Here is a 12,013-nt window from a genome sequence, read left to right on the forward strand (position 1 = left end):
AGGCATTATATGTGTCGATTCTGGATAAGAATCGAGTTTTTCAGTTTCTAGTCGGGTTCCGGGATGAGTTTGAGTATGCGAGAGTTCATTTATTGGGTATGGATCCCTTTCTGTCCCTATAGATTGCATATTCTTATGTCTTGGCTGATGAGAGTTGTCGCGCAGCTGTTCTACCTCATTCTACAGGAGACCATTCAGTTATGTTTGCTCGCCTACCTTCTCCACAACCTCCGAATGGGTTTTTGCCTACTCATCTGCGACATAAGTGTGATCATTGTGGAAAGTTGGGTCATGTGAAGGTTCGTTACGCATTTCATGGTCGTCCTAATCAGCAATGTCAACAGACTTAACAATATTCAACTCATGTAGTTTCTCAGCCGACTATTGATCCAACACCTTTTTCAACTACTACATCTTCTTCGAAATCGGTATCTATGTCCGAGGCTGAGCTAGACAAGTTCAGGAAATTCTTCAATCAAATGGAGACTTCATCTCAATCGGTCTCTACTTTCGCTCACTCAAGTACCTTTGCATCTGTACACAGTGTTTCCACCACTTCCTCACCATGTATTATTGATTCTTGTGCTTCGAATAACATAACCGATACATCCTCCCTATTCAAAACCTATAATGTTTGCTCTGGTCATCGCAAGGTTTGTCTTGCTGATGGTTCTTTATCTTCTATTGTTGGTCAAGGTCATTTTTCTATTACATCTTCTTTATCCTTACTGCATGTTCCTCAACTTACTACTAATCTTATTTTTGTTAGTAGCATTACCAAACATTTGAATTGCAGTTTAATCTTTTATCCCTTTCATTGTGCTTTTCAGGATTTGGAGTCGAAGAGGACGATTGGCACTGGACATGAAGTGAATGACTTGTATTCCTTGGACACACCTGCTTTACCTACCACTCATTCTGTTTCTCAGCTTAGTAGTAGTAGTCAGTCTAATAAGGTTTTTGTAATGTGTTGGCATTTACGCTTAGGCCATATTTCTTTTGGATATTTGAAACACATGTTCCTTGGTTTATTTCATAATAACAATTTACTTGATTTTTCATGTGAAACTTGTCAATTTACTAAACTTGTGCGTTCTCATTATCCTATTAGTATGATACTACTACACCTGTTATATTTGACCTAATTCACTCAGATATGTGAGGTCCTTCCCCCGTTATATCCACTCTCGATTTTCGTTATTTTGTCTGGGTCATCGATGACTATAGTTGCATCATTTTGGTCTATCTTATGAAACATAAGAGTGAAGTATATGGAATCTTCAAGCAATTTCTTGTTATGATTCATACACAGTTTGGTCGTACTGTCAAGACATTCCGTTATGATCATGATACTGAGTACACTTATAGTGAGGTTTTGAAACTTTGTTTAGAGTCTAGTATTGAGCATCAAATGTCTAATGTCAAGACTCTTTAGCAAAATGGTCGATTCGAAAGGAAAAATCGCCATATTATGGAGCTAGCCCGTCCTCTATTGCATGAATGTGCCACAATCTTATTGGGCCGATGCAGTTCGTATTGCTGTTTACATTATTGATCGGATCCCCTCCCGAGTTCTTCAGTTTGCCACACTATTTTCTCAGCTTCATCCGAATCATTGTTTGTTTCTATTTTCTCTATACGTGTTTGGGTGCTTCTGCTTTGTTTAAATTCTTGATCAAACTTGTACTAAACTTGACCCAAAAGCTGTAAAATGTATCTTTTTGGGTAATTCCTCTATTTAGAAAGGATATCGCTATCATCATCCTCCTTCTCAAAGGCGTTTTATATCTCGGGATGTTTCCTTTTGTGAGCATACCTCATACTACAATGGGTCAGTTAACATTCAGTCCGAGTGATTTTCTCTAGATTCTCCTAATGATGATCCCTCTCCCTTATTATTTTCTCCTCTCATGCTTGTTCCTCCTTCTCCACTCCCTGTCAGTTCATCACCTCCTTCATTGCAGGTTTATTCTCGACAACCACATAATACGACCATCACTTCTATGCCAGACCAGCGCGCTTCCTCGCCTCCAGCTCCGCCACTTATTGTCCTTGTGATGGTCGTCTTATCGCCACTCGCAAGAGTAAACGTATTTGTACGTATCCTATTTCTAATTATATATCTAATTTTGTTCTCTCACCCTCCTATCGGAGATTTCTTGCTTCTGTTTCCGATGTTTCTCCTCCTAATACTGTTTCAGATGCTATTGCCCATCTTGAGTGACGAGCAGCTATGATTGATGAGTTGAATGCTTTTGAAAAGACTCATACTTGGAAACTTGTTCCTCTTCCGCCTGAGAAGAAGGTTGTGGGATGTCGCTGGGTTTTCTCCCTTAAGTATAATCCTGATGGTTTTATTGCTCGTTATAAGGCCCGTCTGATGGCAAAGGGTTATGCTCAGACATATGAGATTGATTATTTGGAGACATTTGCTCTGGTTGCCAAGATGACCACCATTCGAGTTTTTTTTTCTATTGCCGCAATTAGAGGGTGGCTTTTGTTTTAATTAGATGTCAAGAATGCATTTATCAATGGTGATCTTTAGGAAGAAGTCTATATGGTCCAACTTCCTAGTTTTCTCACACCTGTTTCTCTTACACATGTCTGTCGTTTTCGTCGCTCTTTTTATGGACTGAAGTAGTCTCTTTGCGCATGGTTTGAGCGCTTTACTAAGGCAATGCATTAGTTTGGTTTCCATCAGAGTTTTGTTGATTACACTCTTTTCTTGCGGTACTCCAAGGGCAAAACTATCACTCTAATTGTTTATGTGGATGATATTGTCCGTGTTGCAGATGATAATGCTGGCATTACCGAGGTCAAATCTTATTTATGACGTCAATTTGAGATTAAAGACCTTGACCATCTTTGCTATTTTTTGGGTATTGAGGTTGCGCGGTTTTACTTTAGTATATTTATCTCTCAGCGTAAATATGTCATTGATTTACTCCTTAACTCCGGTTAGCTTGGTTCTCGTCCCGTTGATACTCCTATTGAGCAGAATCACAGGTTGGCTGATTCTGAGGGAGATAGTTTGTTAGATATTGACCAGTATCAACGTCTTGTGGGAAAATTAATCTACTTGCCTATGACTCGCCCCGAAATTGCTATGTTGTTAGTGTCGTAAGTCAGTTTATGCACTCACCTCGAACATCTCATCCTACTGCTGTCTATTGCATTCTTAAATATTGTAAGGGATGTCTTGGTCGAGGTATTTTGTTTTGTAATCATAGTCATCTTTGCATTGAGGTGTGGACATATGCTAATTATGTTGAGTCAGTGACTGATAGATGATCCATTTTGGGGTACTGTACTAAAAGTTGGTGGCAACTTGGTAACTTGGTGTAGTAAGAAGCATGATGTGGTTTATCGGTCCAGTGCTGAGTTAGAGTATAGAGCTATAGCACTTGAAGTGTGTGAGTTGTTGTGACTCAAGACCTTACTTTCTGACTAGTGTTTTCTCGTAACAACCCCTTTTTCGTTATATTGTGATAATAAATCAGCCATTAACATAGCAGCAAATCCGGTTCAGCATGACAGAACGAAGCATGTCGAAGTTGATCGACATTTCATTAGAGAGAAGATTGTTTATGGGCAGATTTGTACTCTATTTGTTCCTAAATCTCAATAATTCGCCGATATTCTTATTAAAGGTGTTAGCAAAACCGCCTTTGAAGGTGTCTTGTCCAAGTTGGGCGTTGTTGATATCCATGCATCAACTTGAGGGGAGTGTTGAATAATTCTATTTTACTAGACATTTTAGTCCTTTCCATTTATTAGACTTTGTAATTCCCCTTTAAAGCTTAATTAGGGTTAATCAATTAATTAACTTTTCTTTTCATCGTTTTTAACTGTTTGAGATGTGAGGTTGCAATCGATAAACAGATGATAAACAATTTAACTTTACTTTTTCATATGAAGCATATGTTATGGATTGCGTCCTGGTGATTGATCGATGGTCCACAGTGTGGATTTTGGATTTCCCCAATAAATATCTCTTTGACAGTGGGTTTCAAACCACACAATCACCTATACTTTTAAAGCAAATAAGGCTAAGTCCTCTTTGAATCACTATGCATATCTATCCTCAAAGTTAGATGAAGACCCCGACATGATAAATCTTCCCAAAATCTAATTCTATCTCCTACTCCAACTTTCAGACACACTTTTGAAGAAGTCTGCTAGTAAGTTTGTAGATCCATTCCACACATAAGTATCATAAGAAGATAATAACATTGCAATGATGACTTGAAAATTAGATCCTTCTAGAAGAGCCCGAACATCCTCTTCAATAGAATTATGTCACCAATGCGACTGGATAACACCTGCAAAATAATCCCCGTTTCTAAATTTCTTACATTATTAAAAAAACAATTAAAAATGTATTTATAATAAGAGATCCTGATTCTTCAATTCCAGCAATGAACTACTAGATTCTAATCCAGAGCCATGAGCCATCATGTTCTTTTGCATTTAATCTGAATTATTGAATATTCTTTTGTTTCTTCAACCTTCTTGTGTACTCTAGACCTCTCTTTCTTTAAAAATAAGGTTTTACCTTTGTTTTTTGGATAAATATTTATAGTTGACCACCTTAAACTCTGTTTTGAAGATATTTCATATTGTTGAGAGGGTTTTAAACTTGAAGTTTTTTTTTTTTAATATAAATATTTTATGGAACTTAATATTTTTTATTTCGATTCGAAGCTGGCCTTTCACATAACAATGTGGACGTGAAGATTTTTTCTTTAACAATGAAGATAAGTTGTTTCTAGTATTTATTTGTTTCTATACATTCACAGACAGATGGAGAATGTTGATGGACACGTGAAATTTCAGAATCACTATGGTCGTGTTGGCGTACAGCTTAGCGGTAACTGTAAGGAGTGGAGATCAGATATGACATCTGACGATGGTGGGTGGTTGTCCACAGATGTGTTTGTTGACAACATAGAGCAAAAGTGGCATGCCAATCTGAAGATCAAAAATCTCTTTGTTCCGGTAAGTCCCTCTCCCCTCCTCTGATTTCTCCAGAAACTGAAATTGAACTGAATTATTAAATACCAATCTGAACATTCACTTGAAATCATTAAATTTTAGCTTTTATTCATGCATAAATAACAAAAATTATTTTTTTGTGTTTAAAAATGAAAGTAAGCTCTAGGAAACATTACGAAACATTCCAAAATATTTTGAAGCATTTAAATTTCAATAAATTTCTTTCCTGCATGTTTCCATATGTCTTGCGAAATAGTCCTAAACATCCAAACACTGAAACATTCCTATACATTTGAAATCCCGCAAAGTTTCCTATATGTCAAAAACCAGAATTTTCTGTTGGAACATTCTAAAATGGACCAAACTTTGAGCCATGGTCTAGATGACATAGAAAGGAAAAAACAAAAATGCAATACGAAAGGTTACCCCTCCCTATTAACAATGGGTGGAACTAAAGACTAAGATGGAAAATAGTACCCCTCGACCCTGCTAATAGTTAGATCCCATTTTAAAATGAAATTATCAAAAAATAAGCCTTTGCAGTCCTTATGAGATTGTGAGGATGAAGTCCTGAATCTCCTCCTCCTTGCCTTAGAAGCCTCTCTTCCCAAAGACCTGTCATTGGGATGAAAATGCACCAAAAGATTCTAGCTACATCACAATGAAGCAAAATGCGGGTTAATCAATTCACCATTAGATTTACACATGGAGTAAAAATGGGTGATGCTATTCTTACGTTGGATGTAATGATCAATGGTCGGCCAAATAAGCCTACTTTTGATGTGATTTTCACCTCCTCCTCCACAAATGACCTCGAATAGGTAGGTCTAGGCAAAGTATCCATAGTTGAATAAAAGGTTTTTTTGATTTAGAACACACCATTTTGACTCCATGAAAAACCGATCTATCATTTCTCTGAAGTAGAGATAAGTAACCCAGGTTCACAAGTATGTCAATTTTGCAACATTTCATATTCTTTTGAAAGATGAAGTCCCAATAGAAATATTACTATTGCAAATAAAAAATTCCTTCAAGAACTTGTGTTTCCTATCTGGTTAAGAGAAAAGAGTAGGGGATTTATTTTTGAGCGACTCTAATAAAGTGAACTGCCAAAACATAGACTTTGCTGCCTTTGTCCATTTTAAACCTACTTCTAGTGAATTCTTGGGAGTCGTTTGAGATATCTTTCTAAATACCCATAAGAGGTATGGACAATAAGCTCACCATGACAACCTAGGTTCCTATCCATGTACTTATAAGAGACAACTCCTTACCAAAGGCTAAAGTTTACCGAAAAAAAGAAAAAAGACAAAAGAAAAAGAAAAACATATCTCTAGAGCCACTTCCCTAATAATGTGGAATTAATCACTTTGATCTTTCTAATTTTAAGGCCTCCGTTTTTCTATTAGAACTCATGACCTTTTACTCCATCTAATGATATATGCTGGAATCTTTTGAAACATCCCATGGGAAATTCCAACCAGTCTTTCCAACTCCTTAGCAATGCAATATTGAATGGTAAAGAGTGGGAAAAACTCCATTGAGGCTAAAAATGGTCCTTTGATCAAAACTGTTCACCACCTTCAAAAAGAGGATGTGACTTCCAAGTGGCCAATCCCCTACAAATCTTCTAAGAGTCAGATCCCCAGTGTCCTTACAAGAAAAATTGTCCCCTAAATAAGGGAATTGATCCGGAAGTGAAGACAAAGTAACCATTGATACTCCCAAAAATGAGTTCACTATTGATTTCTTGAGGCATTCGAAAGTGGAGTTATCTTGGGATTTTAGATTCAGACGGAGTTTCAATGATTGAGAATTTGATTTGATTTTGGAGCTGGTGAACAATCTCAATTTTTTTTTTGAATCCAAAGCCAGATGATAGATGGAAATGGTTGCTTACAAGGAGAGGCTCTTCTCTGTCAAGTTTTTTTTATCATTCAATGGTTCTTTTGGACCCAATTCTTTGTTTTTCCCTTCTATTAAGATTTGAAGGCCAGGACTGCTTTCTAAGGTGGCATTTTTTGTGTGGTTGGTAGTGTCAAGGAAAATTTTGATTTTAAAAGATCTTATCAGGCAAGGGTCTCCGTGGCTAACTTTTGCCTTATGTGGAAATGTGATGGTGAATCAATCCATCATCTTCTTCTTCATTGCAAGTTGGCTACCTCATTATGGTGGCTTTTCCTATCCTTGTTTGGTATTGTTGTCGGTCTTCCTTATTCCTTTTGGCTATTTATTTGCAAGTTAGGTTTGGTTGGGTGGGCACCACTATTTAGAAATTTTAGTGCGCTGTTACTGATTTCAATGCTTTTACTTGGATCCTCTCCTAATGTTCAAGTTGTTTCCTACTTCTCTCTGTGGACTGACTTTTACTTGGTTTTCGAATCTCTCGATTGACAGTGTAGGAAACTAGGATGATTTCTGCAATCATTTCTGTATACGATTTCCCATCTCGTAAGATTGTAACAGTTGAGGATCTGCGAAGGTGTCGACAAGGGATGAATTAATCATTGACTGATTACTTAGACAAGTTTCAGATGCTGATCTACAAGTTAACTGACGATGTATCCAATTTTTTTTTTTTTTGTGGTGGTTTGATTTCTTTTTCAACTATTTACCTTCATGTTTTTGTGTGTGTGTGTGTGTGTGTGTGTGTTTGTTTTCAACCTATCTCTTATGATTTCACCACATTCTGCTATTATGTTCTTACGTTAGTTCTCTTGATTTTTTCCTCAAGGGGAATTGAGCCTCTCTCCTCTTTCATGTGAATCATGACTATCCTTTCCAGCACCACATTCTATTGTAATCCACCAACCCATACTCCTTGTTACAATGTTTATTCCACCCCCCCCTCTTTTAGGGCCTTAAGTTTTCTTCTGAAGACATAGCCTTTTTCTCTTGAAGGATTTAGAGTTCTACCGCTTTCCTACTTTTCTTTAAACTAGTGTCATATCTAAAAGCAAAAAAAAAAGCAGAAAATTTATCAAAAGAAAGAAAGAAAGAAAGAAAGAAAGAAAATGAAACCCCAATTTCATTTTCCACAATCCGGAATAAGCGGGTTCATGTCTTTAAGTTGGTTTTTTGTTCAATCTCTATTGGTGTACTCCTTTTTTGATTCATTGCTTACTCGATTGTCGAGGGTCTACTGAATTAGTTGGAAAGGAGAGAATAAGTGGGTTGATGTCTTGAAGTTGGTTTTTTGTTCAATCTCTATTGGTGTACTGCTTTTTTGATTCATTGCTTACTCGATTGTTGAGGGTCTACTGAATTAGTTGGAAAGGAGAGGATTCTTTGGAATTTTATTCCCCTGGCTATCTGTTGGGGTTTATTGAAAGAAAGAAATGGACGCATCTTTGATGGGAAGGAACATTCTTTTTAGGAGATCATCTTTAGCATTGTGGGTTTATTGTTTTATTGGTGCAAACAGTTTCACGAGTTTAGGGGTTATTATTTTGAGGATTTCTAATTCAGATGGGATCTTGTAAGTATTGTATGATGTGCCTGTTGTGGGTGGTGCTTTTGTTCTTTTGTTTTTTATTTTCTACTTTTCCTTTTTCGTTGTTTTAGTTTTCCCCTTGTGGATTTCTTGTCCTCCTCTAATAAAATTCTTGGTTATCAAAAAAGAAAAAGAAAAATGTCTTGAAGTTGGTTTGAAACTTCTAATGTCTAGTCCCTCTCCTTTTAGGGCCTTAAGTTTTCTTCTAAAGACATAGCCTTTTCCCTTGAAGGTGTAGATTCTACCACTCTCCTACTTTTCTTTAAATTCGTAAGAGGGAAAAAAGAGAAAGAAAATGTAACGTCAATTTCATTTTCCACAATCCAGAATAAGTGGGTTCATGACTTGAAGTTGGTCTTGGAACTTCTAATTGAGAAACCATCAACAATTGATCTTCCACAACGGCCATTAATCACAAATCTATCTAGCCTACGCATAATAAGATCTTATTAGCTATTTGACCAAGTGTATGGGCTTCCTTTAAAATTCCAATTAATGAGATCCCCTGACTCCTTCATGCTTCTCGTGGCCTTACTGCCCATTTCTTTTCATGGGGCAATACAAGTGTACTGAGGTCATCCTCTAAGCACCAAGGGGCATCCAAATACCTCTCAACATTGCCTAATTCTTCCCAAGTTTTGACCTTGAAACTATTATTCGTAAGTCACTACACTCCTATAAACACCTACACCAACTTCTCCTTCACACCCACACAATAGCAGGACTGAAAGATTATATTAATGTCTACTATGCAGGAGGTAGCTCCAACCAACTTTGTTATAACCCTGTATGTTGCTGATGATCTCCATTTTTTTGTCATACTTTTTAGAATGGGTCTCATGCTATTATTTACCAAATCCCTGATATTCCATGATAGAATCTTCAAATCCACTAATCACCTTTACTTTCTTTCATTTGACCTTTCAACGACTCTTCCAAAATTTGATTGGCATTCCAAATCTTGAATTTCTCTCTTTTTTTTTTTTTTTTGAAAAGCAAATCTTGAATTTCTCTTGGTAGTTATGTAACCTGAACACTTTGACTTTTGCCTAAGTGAACATCTGTGTGGTTGGCTAAAGCTCTTCCAAAATGTCTTTTATTTTTTAATATACAGCTTTCGAGGAAAAATTTGAAAGTCAACAGTATCAACAGCTTTGTAATTTTTTTCTCCTACTAAAATTTCAGAAAGTTATTTGTGGTAGCAGTGTTAACATGCTTGGTATTCTTTCCATTTTTTGCAGCTTTTTGAAAGGATTTTAGAAATTCCGATCACATGGTCTAAAGGGAGAGCTAGTGGCGAGGTGCTTCCCTACCTTCAATCTGATTGTACTTTTTTTTTTGTAGCTTTTATTGCCTTGTACATGTTAAAGGTTTGAAGTTTACTAATAGAACTTGAAGCAATATGACTTTCAAAACATGAATCCAACAATGAGCCCTAGAGTATTAGAAACTTTGGAGATTGAAAAAAATTCTTTGAAAGCTCTTTTCAATGTCTGCAACTATTCAATGTTTTTATTCCTAGATTTATGATCTCAAAATGGCGGAAGGCGCCACATTGGTAAGGTGGTAAGTCCGTGTGTGGTAGTATCACATACCATGGATCTTCGTACTTAATCTACAAAAAAAAAAGTTCCAAAATGATGTTGGTAGTCTTGGTACAATTGTATTTACAGAATTTAAAGGTTATTTGATTTAGATTAGTTCAAATAGATGGATGCGATTTATTTGCTTAGCATTTAGATTATCTTTTAGAGTTTATTTGGTTGACTAGGATAGGTTTTATTTTATTTTATCTATAAGCAGATGAGGATAGATTGAAACAGATGACTGAGATTATGTAGGAACCTTATGGTTTACGGGTTTCTGTACACATAGTATTAATTACATTTGATTTAATTAATTCAGATAGAAGGATGCGATTTATTTTCTTAACACTTGGACTGTCTTTTAAAGTCTATTTTGCTGACTAGGATAGATTGGAACAGATGGCTGAGATTAAGTAGGAACTTTATGGTTTATGGGTTAACATTATGTACACACAAGGTTTAAAATCTCATTTCTGTGCAATGTTTCGGTCAGGAGAAAAACTGAAACAGTATTGACTGAAACATTCCGAGACAATCCAAAACTTACCCTAAACATCCAATCTGTATCTGCTGAAATTGGAATGTTTTGCCAAAACATTTTGAAACGGCACAAATCTCGTTTCTTAAGAAGTGTTTTCTTGAAGATTGGAAGTGGTTATTAGTCCAATTGATCTGTTTGATTAAATTTTGACTGGGAAAGTTTTACTAGTAAGCTTGGACTGTTGGATTGAAGTAAGAGACGTTCCTAGAAATAACTTGGGGAGATAATTAAATCATATATATATATATATTTTGAGTCTAATATGCATTGTGTATTGAAGTGAAGTGGTGTCTTTCAAGGGTTTAAAGTTATCATGTAAAATTTCTCTGGACCGTTGGGAACTAAAAGAGATCCTTTGAATGCAATCTAGTGAGTGAAACATAAAGACAACAATGCTTAAAGTCTTGCCAATTCAATCAATCATTTGAGAAAGTTGTCCATTGTTTCCACATAGGTTGGGGGGGGGGGGGGGAGCCAATGAAACTGCTTATTCCATAGCTAAAAATGGTGCAGAGGCATTCCTTTCAAGGTTGGCATATGGGATTAAATTAGATTTTGGAGGGATAAATGGTGTGGGGACTCTTATCTCAAAGAGGAATTCCTAGTTTTTCCCCCACTCATCCAAAAGAGATCATCTTGTTAAGGAAATTGTGATATGGGATGGGTTGGACTTATCTTGTAGCTTTGATTTCATGAGAAGCTTGAATGTTTAGGAGATCAATTTGATTCCTAATTAAATTCACATGGAAAGATTCTTTATCTTTCAATCCATTTGTGTTTTTTTGTCTTGGAGGCATTTGGGAACTAGTTGATTTTCTATTAATACTGAATAAATTTAGACTTTTGAGTATTGGTATAAAACAAATATATACCTATCTTGGAGATCTACAAAAACTCTTGTAGTAATTTTATGATTTGTATGGAGCTTCATCTATATTTATTGCTACCAGAACAAAAATTGGGAAGATGGGATTTTGATTTCATTGGGTCATTTGTGGGAACCATGAATGTCCAACATTCTAACTAGTCTTTTGAGAAGACATAGAGGAAACGATTACTTTACTCTATATACTAAGTAAAAATTTCTTGGGACCTTAGTGAGTAGAAGTGATGCAATTGAAGATCTAGATCTTCTGTGAAGATAACGAATCAATAGTCTTCTAAATCCTTGATGAATAGATGTTGGAAGAGAGGTCCATGTTCTCAAACACTGTAGAATCTAGATTTTGTTAATTTCTAATGAACACAACATCTTTACTTATACATATGATGGGAAGCTGTCAGATGCATTGGAAAGCTCATTAAGAGATTTACAACATTTTCACAAGTTTTGGGCAAATTATGGTGTTTTGGATGTTGTAGAAGATCAAATTAGGATTTAGAGAAGAAAAAAATAGA

At 36.1% G+C, this 12,013-nt stretch overlaps 1 protein-coding gene across 1 annotated transcript in view; it reads left to right on the top strand.

Annotated features, from left to right (window-relative positions):
* Positions 1-12,013, top strand: part of EMB2410 (embryo defective 2410) — an 80,613-nt gene that overhangs the window by 17,112 nt on the left and 51,488 nt on the right. The window contains exons 3-4 of the mRNA XM_086417571.1: positions 4,800-4,998; positions 9,730-9,789. Coding sequence (XP_086273697.1) covers positions 4,800-4,998; positions 9,730-9,789 — 259 coding nt within the window. The remainder of the gene's footprint in view (positions 1-4,799; positions 4,999-9,729; positions 9,790-12,013) is intronic.

Source organism: Akebia trifoliata, chromosome 12, assembly GCF_017979445.1.
Source record: "Akebia trifoliata isolate Shusen 1 chromosome 12, ASM1797944v1, whole genome shotgun sequence".
Classification (NCBI taxonomy): Eukaryota; Viridiplantae; Streptophyta; class Magnoliopsida; order Ranunculales; family Lardizabalaceae; genus Akebia; species Akebia trifoliata.